Below are 18,855 nucleotides of genomic sequence, written 5' to 3'. Positions count from 1 at the left end.
TGTTGCCGGACTCTTCCAGTAGTAGAGATATATAATATTGGCTGGTTGCAAAATATATGCTATACCCAGTCATCAACCAAGCTACTGCTTATAATTATTTGTTTTATTGTGTTTTAACCATGCATCAATACATAAAATAACATTTAATGAATGAAACAATAGGTAAGGAGAAAATTACGCATTTGTTAAGTACAACTAGGAATTTGAGTTTAGAAAATATTTTTTTGCATCTCTCTCAATTTGGGGTTCACCAATAATATCCTGTTATTTTTTAGGGTGTTTTACATAACGTTATTTGTGCACACTCACTTAAATTTGGGAAACAAAGAGAAATTCAATCAACATAACAATAACAAATGCTCAACTTAATCTGGATTCTGATAAAAAGGTACCACACCTGCAAGTAGGCCTATCACACCAGACATTAAAGGGCCCAAAGTGAAACATGGAAACATCTAGTTGTTTCCTGTAAATTTCAATTATTATGGGTATGTGGGTGGCTATGGTATTTGGCTATGCATGCATCAAGCCCATCCCTTGTGCACTGGATAGTTTTCCAGATCTAGGAGAAGCAGAATGCTGTCCCATATTACAAAACTATACTCAAAGAAATTCGTATTTCTTCTCACTAACTATGATGGTTGACTGGAGTATTCGGGCGCTGAGCTCTAGAGGGACAAAAAACTGTCCTGGGCCTCAGTTTTAGGGAAAGCCTGATGGGAGGGCTGGCTAACCTTCCACCTCCCTCCTAATTTTTAAAATGTATTATTTTTTTGTGTTTTGTGAGCTTTCTGCCCACCTTTCTTTTTTGTTGGGCACCCAAAAAGTGATTCACACAAGGGGTGGTGTGGGAGGGGCAGAAATACTCCCCTAAGCCCAGAGTTAGGGGGTAAACCGATGCTAGGATAGGGCAACCACGCTCTCCTGACATCTAGTATGATTTCTCTCCTCTGGGGTGAGAAGAAATTGGGTGAAAATCGTCTACTTCCGGGGAACAGAAGCAGTAAGCCTTTTTAGGGCCCAAAGTTTGTGTGACTGGCCTCACCCACCATATTTTTTTAATGTATTATTCTCCTGGAATCTAATGCCCTTTCTACCCTCCAGGGAAAGATTGGGGGCAATCCCATGGGACAGATTGGATTTAAACCTTTTAATCTGGCCTCGGGTGGGGTGTTGCGGCCAGTTGCCAAGACAGGTCAGGTCTCCTTTGAAATAAAAAATGCTATCTCTGGAGTATAGTGTGCTTTCTGCCTCTCTGGGATGAGCAGTTTGGAGATAAATCCTCAAATCTGTGTCTCATTGAGTCAGAAAAACTCCAGGGGTAAAGGTGTGGGGCCACCACCCTGCCCTCGGGGGGAGGGGCAGATAGACAGTTGAACTCCAAAAGAAGGGGTGCAGCCCGATCCCACTATGAAAAGATCATTGGTGTGTAGACTGAAGATGAACCTCCTAAGTGACCCAACAGGGATGCAGAAAGCCTTGGTGCAGAGGCAACCGTCCATGACGGAGGTCCTAGTGAGTGGATCCCTGCTAGGGTATTGACCTCCTGTGAAAATACTCGAGTAGGAATCTAAGCGGAAGAGTTGGCAATGGATTGTGCTGTGTTCAGGGAGGTCATGTCCATAACAACCAAGGGGATTAATGTAATTATGAAAGAGTTACATGTTAAATACTCCAGTACCCAGGAGCAAAATAAAATTAAGACTTAACTCCTTAAATAAACAATGTAGTAAGATAAACAAGATAAACACTACCTTCAAAAGTGAACAGCAGTCTCCTCCAAATCACAGGTCTAGAGGACACCCCAGTTTAAACATTTTTGTCATATGCATGAAATTATGATCAGCATCCTAACCCTTCATTACAAGACTTTCTACATTTCTTTACATCCTTTAGCAAATAATTTTAAATAAAGAAGTTGGCCATGCAGCACACCCAAGCACCAGCTTTAACATCACAAAACATGCAGTTCCTTTCTCAAAACACTTTGCATAATTCAGCGATTCACATTACAATTGTAGCAACCAGAAGAGCAAAGTATTTCTATTACCAAAGCATCAACTCCCTCTGTAAATACATCTACATATTTGCATGGCCATTTAACAGATTAGGATTAAATCAAAATGATTAAACTTGAAGGAAGACAATATTGTGTACAATACAGTAAGTCATTCTAAAAAAGGTATTAAAAAGGAAATTAGTAAAACAAATAGGCAAAAATGTGCTGTCTCTGCATGAGGATGTACATGCTACGATTAAAGTGCATTTTGAAACACCGAAGACATATCAAGGGTGTTTAATTCATGCATTTAGTGAATCCAAATACAACATTTATGGACAAAGAAACATGATCATTTTTAAGGTCTACTCAAAGGAACAAGGGCAATTAGGTTGGTTTTGAACTTAATATAGGTATCATTTTAAGGAGACCAGAAATTCTTAAATGGTGCAAATAAATGCGCACAGCACATGGTGCCATTAGGCTAAATTCTCCAGGTCAGAAATTGTGCTGCAGCAATACACACTAGTCCTTTTATTGAAATTCACATTCAGACTATCATGACACTTTCAATAAACACAGTAGATTATTATAACTTGATCGCATTTTAAATACCGTTACACCTAAATTCATTTAAGGGGGTCAATCTTGATTCACACAATGACAATTGGAAGGGTTTTACCTTTCACTGAACAAATTGGATTTGTGAAAATGAAAGCTCTCCCAATTTAGTTGTTACATAAATTAACAGAAGCAGAACTACCAAATCACTTGCTGCCACACATCACCCGAAGAGGAGCCGAAATGACATAGTAGCAACAAAGCTGGACACAACAGTATGAAGTGGCTATTCCACTTGTTTTGTGAGGCTGTGAATAACCAATGTCCATCAAGAGGTTTGAAAACAGCCTCATCGACCTTTTATTTTGAGAGGGGGTGGGGGCATGGTGAGGGGCAATGGTGCATGTTAGGTAACTCTCGGCACAAGAGTTCTCCCTCACCCCTCACATGGTAACATTTATTTGTAAGTTGGAAGTATGCAAAGGGTCAAACCTTGCATTTCTAGGAAATTGGGCAATTAAATATGCAAGTACAGTGTCTTTCAGTATGACTTGTAGCAATTTTGGGTGCCTCAACGAGTGCAAATCAACATCCATGTAAGCAATCAATGCACCACATATAGGATGGATAAACTGGGCCTTACTCGGGACAAGAGACAGGCAGAAACCTGGTTTGTAATATCTGGCACAAAGCTAGATGCATCCAAGAAAATGTCATAGGCACTATTAAGACCTTAATCCAAATGCTGCAATAAATCAGAAGGCTCTCTCAAGTGTGTCAGTGAACCACCAGAGCACAACTGGGGCCAGTCTGACAAAGACCGGTTTAAATCATGCACTGGGGTTGAAACATTGACACTGTATAGTTTTGGTCACTCATTCATTCATGGACCTTAAATGATCCTGAACTGTTACTTGTACGGATCATGATCCATGTGTGTCCCTGTGACTGAAGACTTATTTTATATTACTGTCTGTGCACTACATGATTTGTTCACCACTGCCACATGCACTATATCTACACTAGGAGCACCTACATTTTGAACTGCCTTTCAAACAATGGTTATTGTTTGCAATACAATTTGCATTAAATCATTTATTTGTGCTGCATTGATTACAAACAGGACATTTATTTGCACACGTTTAGGAACCCTTTGTTGCTAAAAGTACGTTTGAATGAATCCAAATGGAACACTGAAGTTCAAAAAATTTAAAGGGAAGACTGGGTGAGTGGCTATTCTTTGGAGGCCTTAAGTGCAAAAGTAAGGGGATCATTCATATGTGTATCCAAATGCAATTTCAAGGTCAATTCCCACCCTGGAATTTATACAGCTTTACTGCGGACAAGGGTAGGAGTAAGTGTGTTTCCAGTTTGGGAAAAAGGATGGGATAGTCATAGGTTTCCTGCGTGGGACAGCGTGTTAATAGGTTCCTCTGTAGTCTGTGCTCCTATCTGCATGTGTTAATGAGTGTAATGTGAATATGGTTTCTTCAGTTTGCTGTACAGATGTGGTGTGTATAGAGGAGTAGTTTAGTAGCAAATATTGAAATTTGTGCATAATACATGAGACACGTTGTATAATGCCTATCGGAGTGGAAGGCGTTAGGGCCCAAGGGGTTTTCCTACTTCTAAGAGGCCCAAACAGCAAATACACTTGTCTGTGCCCACTTTTTGATGCCCTGGCAGGTTGTGCTCATGAAGCACTGATCAGTTTGTCCGTGTGCAGGGAGGAATGTGATGTGCACAGGCTACTGTGAGGTTTTGTATGGGCGAGTGCTGTCTTTGTGGGTAGGCTTTGGGATTGCAGGCTTTCAATTTCCTTTGTATTACAAAGGTATCCTGCAGAGTACCTATTTGCTGGCAGGCAAGTGACATGTACTGGTTTCTCCAATGTGTTGTGTTTTGAGCCCTCACTCAATTACTAGCTGCCAACAAATTTAAAAGTGTAGTATGGATACCTGTAATGCTTTTAGTTTCTATTGAGTTGAAATGTCAGCACACAGGCATAGTTTGCTGTTATGTCCAATACGAATTCCAATGTTTATTTTATTGATTATGCAATACATGACAGGCCCAGGATTTCCCGTCTTGTCTCTACTTATACTGTTTTTTTCACAATAGGTACTGTAATGCATATGGATGATGTGTTTTGTCAGGAAAATAAGTGACTCACACCTGAAGACACTCTAAAGGAATCACCAACAGTACAGACTAGAGGGGCTGCAATAGCTTCTGCTGGTGATCCAAGCTATATGTGCTGGTCAGGAAAGCAACACAACTGACAATAGAGATAAGGCAAAAACCTATATTTGGAATTGTTTCTAAATATTTAAATAACAAATACTATTCAATACTTTTAACAGTCTTGATCACTTTAGCGAACATTGATTTAAAACAGAACAATGGGATTGCATTTTATATTACAATATGGAATACTTTGGGCTGCCATAACTTGGAATACAACAACAGCTTCGTTTTGATGGCCTTACTAGATCTAATGAGTTATTTTGCTCTGCTGTAGTGCTAAAATGAGTTCCATAATGGACTTTCTGCTAATGAGTATGCCTAGCCAGCACTTTAGATTTACAACAACGTTGGATTACCAAACATATGGCCTGATTATAAGTTGCCTGGAAATCCTGTTTCTGATCAGAAACCTCAGTATTCAGCTGATATGACTTTACAAGAAGTCTGGTATATGCAGGCACATATACATCAGCAAAAAGCAATTTGAATAGAACATGAAGCAATAAGTGGGGTAACATCAATTCAGTCGCAATTCTGCATCCCAAAACTCACAATCGGTTGGACAGTTGTGGCAATACTACTCTGTCTCAATAATACTGGTTGGAGCATTACCACACTTCAAAGCAACTGCTTCTTTGTAAAAGCAAGCCAGAGCAGGGCTTCAATGGAAGGGAGTTCGGGTCTGTTCACAGAAGATGCAAGGAAAAATGTCATATTCTAAAACATTTGTACAGGCAGCTCGCAACAAGAATCTAATGAGTCGTGAAATCCAATAATTCCTGGTCAATCAAGCAACTATAGGCCAGTGCATTGTACTATGGGATGCAATCCAGACAACTCTGGAAAAAAAAGGTTTTGATGCTTTGCAGATTTACGAGCGGCATTCAACTCTGTTGTCCACATTCTCATTTGGAAAAAGCTGGAGATATAGAATGCATTAGCAGGACTTTTAGATGCGATACAACTGTGCCATAGTGAGAAATGGGCTTACTTCTTCATATGGAGACCCTCTAATAATATCCAGATTAAGAATGACCCTGCATGAACGGTTGCCTTTTAGCCCATTCCTATTCAGCTTATTTATTGCGTTCTATCAGATTTTGTTATTCAGGAAAACTGCTACTCTCCGGCACATGGTCATAATAATAAACAGTGTTTACTCTTTGCTGATAATTTATTTTGATGTAAAACCAAATCAGGTTACATAGGCACATTGACATCAAAGAGAAATATTGGTAATAAAATAAAGCCACGATTAGCATACACAAAACTAAAGTAAGCGTTTGTGTAAAAAGAATGTGTAATCTTCGATGGAGGTTATGTAAAACAAAAAATTGAGATTGTGGACAACTAACAATATCAGTGTCTTAAGCGCTACATTTTCAGCAAATTAAATCAAAAGCTCTTCTGGCCTTCATAGGATACATTAAAGTATTGGATTGGTGGCTTATCTAGGGGCCTTATGAAAAAGTCCATTGATAGTAAGATAATTTCAGTGTTTTTATATGGAAGTGAAATGTTGGTACTGGAGAACAAGCTTGACTGTGCGATTCTTGAAAGTGTGATTTTGTAATGGGCACTCTGGACACTATCTAGTGCAATGATATAGCCAGTTTGAACTGGGGCTGTGTACTTGGTAATTGCAAGCAGAACTTTAAAGTAAGACCTTTATTTGCAAATTAAAGGGAGCCACAACTGCTAGGCTATCAGTGTACCACTGTCCTGATATTTTGAATTGAGAATTGATAAATTCATTGAAGATGGAAATATCACATGAGATTTAGACGATGAGGCAAAAAAGATGGTGGTAATGAAACTATTTATAGTCTGGATGAAAGAAGCAAACTTTCAGTATCTGTGGAACAGAGAATCCGTAGCCTACATTAAAGAATATTTGAAATGTGAAAAGAGCATGTAGCACAGAGATGAATGTCTGGAACCCTGGGTTAGAAATATTCTACTTCAATAGAGATTCGTGGTTCACTCATCTTTTGGTGGACAGTTCCTGGCTCACTCTATTACATAATTTATAGCCATGCCCAATATACTTAAAATATCAAGTTTTATTTGAAATATTACTTTTTTTAGGTCAACTTAATTTTTAGATGTTGCTTTTCATGAAAATATTTAATAGATTTGGAAAAATATTTGAACTGTAGAATTATTATTGTGCTTTAAAAATAAATAATTGTGACATTTTAATGCCATGGCAAAATAATTTTTAAAAAGATCTTTGCATATGCTTTTTAGAATGTCAAACAAATATTTACATGAATACCTTTCAAATTATTGTATGTAATTTTTCCACAAATAATCATGTTTTATATCCAAAAACCCTAACTGGATTTTACTGTTTGGTGGTTCAATGAGCTGGCCCTAGTTGAAGGAAACGTAGTTGTGCAAATGTTAAATCTAGATAGACTTTATGATGAGTTAAATGGTCAGAAAGTATTTCCATCAAAATGAAAATATGATATCAGGTGAATGTTTAAGAGCAGCGTAATCAAACACTTCTATAGTTTTAAAACACGGAGAAGGAGCCCAACAGAGACATACTATTTCACATCATTTTTTCCCAGAACTAAACTAAAATGGCAAAGTTGAATATACCAGCTCAAAACCACAGTTAAGTGCAAAAATAGCCAACTGCTCAGCATATAAAGTGATATAGTTGAATATTGCTGACCCTTAATGTTTGACACATCAATGTAAATACCGAGGTTTCACATTCAAAATGTGCATTGGTGACTTATCCTGTAGGAATATTTCAATGCTGGAAACCAAATACCTAAGATCGGGTACCACTTAACATGTTTATTGATTTAATATCATGTTTCATTGTCCACAACTATTTTAGCAGAGACAGGAAGCATGCAAATGAAATGTAAATTAATGAAGCATTTCAGCAAGATTCTTACCACATCATCTGCTAATGTTTTAATTTGATTGTTCTATTGGAAGGAAGAAAACAAAAAAATAAACATAGGGAATCACTCTAAAGTTACAATGAACTTAAGCTTTTTGTAGTGCCTAAGAAATTAAAACCACTACAATACATAGTAGATAAGGAATTTGTATACCCATTTGTAAAAGATACTTCTTCAAATGTTCTCAGGTTAAGTTAGGTGCAAGAAACCTTTATAATCAGTATCCTGGAAGAGGCAATAACCTTCCACATATGTATTCTATCGAATTAAGTCCAGGTTGCACTTGTAAAATATGGACCACATAAAATCAGCACAGCAAATATGTTGAAATGACTTGGACGTGGATATCTGATAAGCAGTGTAAAAACAGTTATAACCATATATTTGATTATTTAAAGTTGTAAAAGAACATTTTTAGAGAACTATTTGCTTTTCACTCGAATGTCCCCTCTGTGCCAACACTGACGTATAATGATATCTTCCTTTGGCATTAAGAGCAAAGATACTATCCCACTCAACATGCACTTGCCATGCTGTTGCATTTTATTTGTTTTGCTTTTCTTAGAAATCATCGTCAATTTCATTATATCATTAATCACAAATAACACTGATAAAAACAAATATGACATTTAAAATAGGCATGCTATAGTGTTCTATTGTTCCACTGCACAGAGCTAGGTTGTGAGAACATACAGACAAATACAACAACTGAAAAATTGTATATTTTATATAGACACATGAGAGACAACTGGTTCTATGTTGAATGTTTAGCAAGATAATTTCCGAACAACATTTCAACCCATAATTGATTGCAGTTAACATCTGCATCAAGAGTAAATACTGCTATGGACATACATGAATATTATACATAAAACTCTCACTGTGATGCCCATTCCATCAAGAGGTCAAGAGCGTCAATTTTCCGAAATGCAAGGGATCGCGAGTTATATTATTAACACTTTGAGTAAAATTTTATCCCAGCATTGATTAATTAGTACCTTGAGACCCGAGCGGGTGAGTAGTCACCCATAGCAAATTCTGATTGATTGAAAGCCCACTCTTAACTGGGTTTCCTATTTTCCACTCCTTACCTAGACAGTTATGTGGCTAGTGGAAAGAATGGAATCAGAAAAAGCTTAATAGCTTTACAAGTTCTTTTTCTTTTCCTGCTGCTGCCTTCATTACCCCTGAAACCAGGAGTAGTGATGGAAGAGCCACACGTATAAAATACCAGACAGGGGAAGCAGGGGCTATCCAATACTACCCTTATTAAGAAACTGCCCCGGAGTGCAAAATAATCTTTCAAGATACAAGGGCACATTGTTCATACATATGTGGCCACAGATACTTATGCGGTCCTTATTGTAATAGTCATAATGTGGAAGCAATCTAAGCACCTGCACAATGAAAGTGATGATCTGCTAATTTGCATATAAAGTGCTATATCTAAGTTGAGTGAAGGGTTTGCTTTTGTTCTAACACTACATTACAAACACATGCACAAGGGCAAACATGACCTGGGCAGATTAACTATGTGCTACTATGGAGGTGGTGCACAGTAGGCACTTTGGCAGGGGGCATGAATGCTGCCAACCTTCCAATGGCCTCCCCAAGTCTTGGATTCCATCCTACTGTGCATTATCCTGAAACCTATTATAGGAAAGTTGGGGTTGCCTCTCCAGAAACACAGGCAGTGTGGCTGGTGCGTTACTCTCATAGGGCCTAATTACAACTTTGGCGGTGTGGGAGAGGGCGACACACCATAGCCCGCTCCCACACTGCCAAACCCGTACTGACACCACCTGCCAGACTATGAGTTTCCTTGTGGCTGGCGGGTGGTGCTTTGGCAGTCGCACGGTGGTGTCCATTGAAAAGGTCTGCAATGGGAGCACCAAAGGCAGTTCCTACACGGTATGGACAGTGCAGCCCATACCGTGCAGGAAAGGGGTGAATGGACACATGGGGGCCCAACTGTAGGGCCCCTGTGTTTCCTCACCGCCACAGTTTTCATGGAGGCCTCACTGCCATGAAAACCGGGGCAGTGAGGAAACTCCTAATATGCTCAGCGGTGCCGCAGGGGCACTGCCAGCATACTAGGACCTCTCACCGCCACGATCCATGATCCCCGGAAATCGCGGCAGGCCTGTGGTGGCCTCACTGCCCTAATCGTAATACTGTAGGTGGACCACGAGTCTAGCGGTCCAGGGACCACCACCACAGTTTTGGCAGTTCCTAAGTCTTTTCAGGAACATTCTACAATGGGTCACCTGCATCAGACTCTGACAGTACCCTTTACGGGGGTGGATTATTTGACTGCATGATTCTCAGGCATCATATGGGCACTTACACAGAAACTAAGAACTGAAATGTAACCACTATTCCAAGTTTTCATGTTATGCAGCAAATTGTTTAAGTGCTAACTCAGAGAGTCACTTTCTATGCCACAATTGTTTGGGTGACGTGGTGTATAGTCCCACTTTGGACCAGTTGCACTCAGGGAGGGTATGTAGTGGTGAAAGAGAGAGTCGGTGTACTTATGTGGTAATTTGTGCTTGATCTCCCACATACACTCTGACTACATAAGGGATTGTTAGACCTGACATCCGTGGTGTGATATTCCCCCAAATATTTTGCCTTCCTTGCTTCTGCTTTCCTTAATTTGTTTTAGTTGGCTTTAGTACTCTGTGTACTTTAGCACTGTTAACCAGTGCTAAAGTGCGTGTGCTCTCAGGCCTGGCAGTTCTGATTTGCATGTGAGTGAATCCAAATTCAGTTGGCATGGTGAGCAAAAAACGATGGATTGGGATGCAGCCCAAGTGACTGCCAGTTGCTCAGATTAAGTCAAGCATTCCATACATCACCTTACTGTTTTTTCCAGTAGGCCTGCAGCACTCATTGTGCCACTCACTAAAGTAGCACTTTCAAATATGTCTTAGGCCTGTAGTGCAGTTTTAAACTGCCATTTCAACCTGGAAAAAAACGTTTGCCATGCATAAACTTTCATTTTTAATATGATATGTACAAATCACCTGTAAATTAGGCTGTAAGTGCTCATAGAGCAGTTTGCATAGTATTTAAAAAAAGTAGGACGTATGGGTTTAAGCTTTACATTTCCTGGTAGTGAAAAAATCCAAAAGTAGTTTTCACTAATGTAAGGCTAATCACTACCATTGAATAACACTGGGCTACCTTCTTACATTTAATAAGTGCTAACTTTGGATTGGGAGAAGGTAGAGACATGCTGTTTTGACTCAAATCAATTTCAGTTCAAAATCCTCTTCATTGGTAAAGTCAGATTTTAATCCACAATTCTGAAAATTCCAGTTTTAGAAATTTGCTATTTTCTTGTCTTAACCACTGGTGCTTACAGTTAGTGTCCTTGATCGCTTGACTGTGAATGCTTCTACTGTTGGGGTGTGTGTATTCCTCCCAGACAGTGACACTAAGGGGACTGGAATTGGGCAGAATGGGTTATTATGGCAGGATTGCTGGGCGCAGAGCTTTGTCCTGCCGCTCTTGCACTTCAAAGGGCTTGTATTCATCACATACAAAGGAACCAAGCCTATGTCACACCCAGACAGTTTGGACACTTGATGGGAGAGAGAAGAGCTTTACAGAACCAGATATGTGGTAAGAAAGCATGTCTCCTAACATACAACAACTAGCACGAGGTATAAACATTTGATCCTCATAATCACACTTCAGAACACTCCCAGACCTGTGGTAGTTACAGAAGAAGAACTGTCCTGCTGCCATGGGACTGTCCTGTTGCTTGAACGACTGCCTTGCTGTCTGAGAAAAAAGAGTGGACCTGCTTACCTTCATCCAAGGCTAGCCAGAGTGACTCCAAGAGCCAACTGGGCTGATCTCCTGTGTGAGCTACAGGGGCACACAAGCTTCAGAGGCAACTGCTCTGCTCATCTCTTACACTGGAGCTACCTCAAACTGTCTGATACCTGCAGGTGGCCCCTGCCTGGAGGGAGTCCAGATCCCCAAGAGGTGCCCCCCAGGTTTTGGACCCTTGACTGACAGAGTTTACTCCTCTCTACCTAACTATGGATCCCCTCAAATCCGAGGTAGTGCGATGCAGCTCGAGACATGCCCTAGCATCACAGCCCCTGGCAGCTCCTAATAGGGGCCTCATCTGAACCACCGCAGTGCAGCTTGATGCAGGACCTCATATCAAAGTCTCCACAGATCCTTATGAGAACTGACGCAGGACTTTGCATTGCAGCACTGTAGAATCCCTGATCAGAAGTGAGCGTCATGACGCCTTGCATCAAGGACATAAGGTACAACTCTCATAGGGACAAATTTGTTCCTTGTATCCAGTCAGAGCTCCGTCATGGTCAGCCTGAAATTGTGACTTCGTCCCAGTCCGGGGTGACCAGATAAACACAGTTAGCAATTTGTGATTTTGCCACTGTTTTTACTAAAAACTTCAAAAGTCAATATACCCGGTTCCACTGATTGGACTTTTACAATTTCCAAAATTAACTCTATTTTTCTAAATTGGTATGGTATTTCTATTGTGTTGTTTTTTCACTTTATTACCATTTGGTGCTGCATAAATACTTTAAACAATGCCTCTAAGTTAAACTTGACTGCTCTGTGCCAAGATACCAAAGGATTAAGCGTAGGGTAATTTAGTGTCTTTTGAGGTTCTCCCTGACTAGGATTGTGGGTGTTGCTTCAGTGGGGCTCACACCCCCTCAACCAGCAACACAATTTCTTACAATAAAAAATTGCATTGAATGCACTAACCCATACTACGGGGCCTTTCAAAAATTACCAGAGCACATTAGCTACATAAGAGGCAGTAACTAATCCCCAAAAGCCTTTATGTTTTCCAATTACAGTGAATTTCCTGCAGGGCTTAAAATTATTAAACATATTACCAATAAACCCCTTTATGAAAAATACAGACTTTTTCAACATCAAAACGATTTACACTAAAGGATTTAAAATGGCTTTCTTATAGTGCTTAAACAGGCCCTACAGCCTTTGACAGTATTCTTCACAACAACAACGAAATGTCTTTGCAACCACAGTAACTTCTCTCCAAGAAGAAGCACACTCTTCACTAGGCAGATCTAGAAAAGAAACATGAATCATTAAGCCTCTCATAGCGACTGGTGGAGACTATAAACCATTCTATTCTATAAACCAATCTAGCCAGACCCTATTTTATTTATCAAGATGCCCATGAGATCCAGCCTTGGTCGTTTATTCTTGCTTATCACCTGGCAGAGAAATGATTCATTTTACATTAGCATTCTTTTTCTGGGCTAAGTAAAACATAAAAGCTGTGCCAGGGTTCACTTGTGGTGGGAAACACATGGAGATTTTCAGACACCATGTGTGCCATACATGGAGATTTTCACACACCATGTGAGAATTACCATTGACACCGGACACTTCTCACCACCCTGCACTTTACAGTTAGGCCTTGCAGCAGTTTGCATGATCTGTACATTCTTCACAGATCCCCTGTCCAAACAGCATCTTACCCAATGTTTTCTGTTCTCCTTCATTAAGAGTAGAAGGAAAGGGTGGACATCAACCTTGGTGCTCCTGAGGACCCCCGAATACTGGACTACAGTGTCAAGGCCAAAGGTCTCCCCTTTGACAGAAAAGCAATTTCTTCTGTTGACTACAAATGTAGTGAACCGAAACATGGTAATAGCACATGATAAGAATGATGGTCCCATTCAGTGCACCTTATCTTTGTCTTGCATGGTTGTACTGGCTATTTTAAAGTGGTTGTAGGTGCACTGAGTTCCAGGGCACGGATTATAAATGTAGTGAAGCTGCACACGGTGGGCAACAGGAATTTGGAACATGGAATATGTTGATCCTTTCAAGTGTGGCCTAGCACTGCTCCACACTTGAGGATTTCTTCATAGCCTCTACAGCACTTCTTCCTCCTCCTATAAAGAATCTCAGCCCGACCTGCTGGCTAGCATTGGTAATCTCTGACCTGTGGCCCTTCTATTCAACAGCATTGCCTTATAGATCCTCAATGGTAGGTCACACTCTATGCCTGCAGTCCCATGCCACCCAGGACTTCAGCTCTTGCAGGGTGGCCGTGCTCAATAGACAAAGACCATTGTGACTCCTCTTTCAAGTAATTATAGAAGGTCCAGTATCAACAAGAGTTGATTGACTAGTCACTCAAGGCCCTTGAGCGGTTTTACTTCCGAAAAGGGCTGTGGAATATTCATGGAGCTGTAGCTCCAAGTCCTAGACAGATAGACAAAGAATTCATGAGTATGAAACACGTTTGGGGGCACAGGAGGCTACCAGCAGGCTTGAAAGCTGCAAATACGTCTTCCTTTTTCTGACAAGGCTGCTTCTCAGCTTTTGCTTTCTGTGCAGGATATCTCAGGGGGAAACTGAGACTTGTGCTTTTTCCACCTATAAATAACACAAGAGAAAACAGCCCTATGACTGTCTTATAAATGGACAGCATGCAGGGAAAGGGCAGAGATGTCAAATCTGACACAAATCAGAGCCCACCAGCTTTCTGGTCTTATCTTTATTCACACACTTACCTAAATCTATTTAAAGTGGGCCTTGTATTGGACTAGACATAATCTAGTATTCTGCTCTGGAACCTCCCTTGGCATGGTTAACAAGGAGCTGGTGCTAACAGCTCTTAGAAAATCACATACCCAGCCCTCTTCCTCAAGGAGAAGAATTTATACCACTACAATGTGATTAGAGTTCAATGGGGCCTTTGATCGGCCAGCTGTTGGACATAGTGATTTACTCGACTCAGTAAGGCAGTCAAATGGCACTATTTCAAGGGGAGACTCCATAAATAATATATTGATACGCAAATGTACGAAGGAATTCATCTAGGGTAAATCTGAGATCAGCTATGAATTCCAGGCCCAACCAATTATACAAAATGCAGCAATTCCCCTTTTGGTAGCCTTTGCCAATCCAAAGTAAAAATTGAACACAGCTCTAAACATGAAATTAACATTTGTGAAAAAACCACAAGTTATACACTTTACCCAAGGTATTCAAATGAACTATACAAATTTAATATGGCCCTAATCTGCCGTAGTGCTACTGTATGCAGATCGCAGGCTGAGTTAGTCATCCTCGCTCAGCCTACTAATGTTTACATTGTCAACACAAGCTGCATGCAACCTACTCAGAACCATATTTGAAGAGGTGGACACTGGAGGCTACAATTCAAAATCAATTTTACTGGAGACTAACAGTTAGTGAGTTTCCATTACAGAATCCTTTTCTGTAGCACATATCAAAAATAAAAGAAATTGGGAGATTTCACAGTACAGCCCACATTGCAAAACTTTGTTTAAAAGTTAGAAAACTGACATCCTACCATGAGTAACCAGTAGACATGACATACTACATTAACTATTCTCTGCATAGGAACACTACATTGTAAAACACTTGGTTGAAGTCAGTTGAACATTATACCCATAATTCTAAAGTGAAATGCCTTACGTGCATGACAACTCTATCAAATGGATCATGTACATCTTACAAAGTGTAGGGAACAGCTTGGGATATTAAGGATACTTCAAAGGCCATTATTTGGAGTACATACAGAAAGGGATGTGACAAGATCACCTGAAGAGCAAGGCCAGTCTACAGCGAAATATGAAATCCCACAATCTTTCATCCTCAGTATAAGGCAGTTGACTGTGTCATAAGCTCACAACAAGTCCAATGCAAAACTCTTATCACAACCTCTGACATTCATTTATAGATTCTGTCCTGATCGCAAGTCTATTTGTTTGTTTGAAGCTTAAGACATTATTAATATTAATACATTTTTTCAGATGTTTCTAAACAAAACTCTCAATAAACGTCACCTGTTGGGGAGATTGAAACTGGGGTTATACTGTCCATGTTCACAGACACCAGTTAAGGGTTTGTTCAAAAGTGGGGAAATCAAGGTGGTCTTAAAAGCTTGTGGAATCAAATTTAAGCTCATGGGTACATTAATGATGCTTAAAAAATATGTTTCATCCGGCACTGAATTTAATTTATTAATATAATAAGCAGACCAAATATGAAATGAAAATACACAGGCCATCCAGTGATTGATTATTTCTTCCAATTTATCAGCGTTGACCAGTTCAAAAGTATCCAATTCCTTATCCAAAAATATGCATGGGTATTTGGATGTAAAGACATACAATCAAAAACATGTTTGAAGTTTGAAACTGATATCTAATTACATGATAGGAATTCTATATGTTACACAATGGCATCACATAGTAGTTTACATGGGGGCACAATGCTCTGGTATAACACAGGCCCTCACATTTAGCTCCTCTGAAAGATTTTCAAATGCACCTGCAAAATGTGGGAATTTAATCAGTAAGTTAAAGGCCACACCCCGTTTCAATCCATACTACTGTTAAAAAGAAAATATCAAAGTCATTATCCTGAAAAAGTAACGTACAGAGAACATATTCAAGCTGCCGACCAGCGGGACAACAGTGCTCATTGCAGTTTAACGGGGTTCTCACCTTCCTGACTTTGGACCACCTATGGAATTAACTCATAAACCAGTTGTTGTCTTCGGTAAAAAGGGAACTTAAAAGCTGCAATGGCAGTGTGTGCTAGTATAGCTGGATTAGATGTCAGACTAATTCCAGCAGCACCTCTGTTCACAAGATGCACAGGTTGCCCCTCATTTTTCAGATGGATGGGAGTCTGATTTTTAGGTTTTTCCTTGGATACACTTGTTATCTTAAAACTTTCAAACATCAATTCTCTGCAAGAAGCAAGCAAGAATGTGCAATTACACATTTCTCCTCTTTTTCATCACATGAAAACTATTTTTTAATGTCCATCTTCCCATAGGCACTGATTAAAGTGTTTATTATGGACATTTTCACCTCTCACTGCACCACTAATATGTATGCAAAGATGCCATATGTTAGAAAAACAATGAATGTGGTTAAGGGATTGCAATATTATTTAATATCCACAAAGTAATATTGAACAAGCTACCTTCTATTGAACTTTTACCAACCCGCTGTACGACTGCAAAGCATCTAAACACATGGCAGATTTTGCAGGGGAATTCGGCACGTCATGCTGCTCATGCTCTTTTTTAGAGCTGGAAGCTTGTTCCACACTGTAAAATCTGTGCGAACGACTCTGTGCGGTGCGCGAGAGGGTGCTGCTCCTTTCTGGTGCTAGAGTAGACAGTTGGCAGAGTTTTGATGGAACTACGCGTTACAAGTGTAATGCAGAGTGGGCAAAACTCCGCCGCCGGTGGAGCGGAGTTTATAGCCCACCCTTAGAAGAAAGTACCATACCAGCCTCCTCTTTAACTTCCTACCCAAATTAAGTTGAAACAACAAGCCTCATTTTGCTTTTAGAAAAACATTGGAACATTGTTCTGATATTTTGACCTTTTCAGCCTCTCTTAGAATGCATAACAGGAAGATGTGCACCAATTTAGAATAATATTTATGATAAAGTTGATGATGATGAGCAGGCATTTCAGAAGTTGTTGCAATGCAGTTTTCTATAACACTGAAGCTGCGCTTTTCATAGAATGAGGAGCAGTTTCAAGGTTTAAACAGTGTCCTGATAGGAATGATATCATAAAGCAGTTTGCCCATCTGACACCATCTGGAAGTATTAGCCATGTCATCTGCCTCATCATTAATTAACAGAGCAGCTTGTCCGTAAAATCAATAAATAAATGTTGAAGCATAAGAGTAGAACCACAAAAGAGCAGGCCTGATGAACCATGCCAGACATGCTTACTAAAAATCCTGCAAGGGTGGATATTCGCATGAAGCATTCTTTTTTGAAGAGGATATACACTATAGTAGTACTTCTGATCTGCATTTCTAACATGCAACTTTTGCATAGCCAAAAGAAAACATATTTTGTAAGTTTAGGAAAAGTATAAAATAGTTCACATAAAGTGACTGTGTCACAGATTAAGGTCTAATTAAAATTAAACTTTTGAATCTATTATTACATGTATGACACTGATTATCTACAAGCCATAAATGACAGCCATAAAAACATACTGAATAAAATTCCTTTAAATGGATACATATTTTATTAAAACACATTGCAGATATAACTGCAGAACAGAGCGACTTTTGAAACCACCATTTACTCTGACGTCCAGAGCGATATCTTTCTTAATTCTTATATATTTCCAGTTTCCAAACGCTCTTCTATGGCTATGAAATACGAACGTTTCTTTTCACGTAGACCCGTTCCACGCTTCCTTTTTTACTTACACTGCTCCTGGCATGACATTATAAGCCAACGTTTCTCAAATTTAGACGTTTGTGACCAGATTGAGGCAAAGTACTTCCTCTGCCCACTGCCCAATCTATTGCGTCAATAATTACCACATATGGTTTCCGACACCAGCTATCAAAAACACACCAGTTCATGCAACTAGTTTCCTCTATATCGCCACAGTATTAACAGATAAAAGCATGGAACATCAGCATTTCCGGCAACATGTCTTATAGTCCAGATCTTCCCTCCCCTCGCAGCGAAAAGACAAAAAATACGCCCATGTCAGACCTACAACTCCTCTTCCAGACCACAATGATCTGCCTGAATCCCTTTTTTATGTCTCCATTCTCCTCAGGAAACTGCTCCCCTGGTCTGGGAGACAGAGGCCCAGCCTTTGCCCCTGTAGAGGTCCTGGCCCCTTTCTTGAATGGCTTCAGGGGCTTTGGTCCGTTGTTCTTATAATTTGACATCAAAGTTTTGCAATCTTCCTTACGCCTGTGCACCCCTGTTCATGGCATGGGATATTACAATCCATTTCTCGGTGTCCCCTCTCCAGCTGCTGGTGCCACTTTCTCCTTAACCTGTCCACTTAGGGCTGCATACAATTCTCAGGCTCACAGGGTCAGGCACCCTGTTCTGCAGGACAGAATTGTTTGCTTGTCCAACATGCTCTGCTGTTCTTGGGCATGTAATTTCACCCGTGGTGTATGTTTCAGTGTCACCTCAGGTAGGGACTGTACCTACTCTTTCCAGTAAGACATACTCTGCGTGCCAGATAATTGTCTAATCACCCAAATTCCGTTGTGGCACCTCATGTTATTGCTCCTTTTCACAGTAGACACCCCCAAA

At 40.0% G+C, this 18,855-nt stretch overlaps 1 protein-coding gene across 4 annotated transcripts in view; it reads right to left on the bottom strand.

Annotated features, from left to right (window-relative positions):
- DIAPH2 (diaphanous related formin 2) overlaps nt 1-18,855 on the bottom strand; it is a 3,515,124-nt gene that overhangs the window by 3,300,128 nt on the left and 196,141 nt on the right. For 2 of the 4 annotated variants that reach the window (XM_085607752.1, XM_085607749.1), the window contains exon 2: nt 7,726-7,758. The exons of the other annotated variants lie outside the window; for them this stretch is intronic. In XM_085607752.1, coding sequence (XP_085463878.1) covers nt 7,726-7,758 — 33 coding nt within the window. The remainder of the gene's footprint in view (nt 1-7,725; nt 7,759-18,855) is intronic. 4 annotated transcript variants of the gene reach the window in all.

Source organism: Triturus cristatus, chromosome 5_2, assembly GCF_964204655.1.
Source record: "Triturus cristatus chromosome 5_2, aTriCri1.1, whole genome shotgun sequence".
NCBI lineage: Eukaryota > Metazoa > Chordata > Amphibia > Caudata > Salamandridae > Triturus > Triturus cristatus.
Note: the sequence above shows the minus strand (reverse complement) of the source record. Positions and strands in the feature narration are given on the sequence as shown.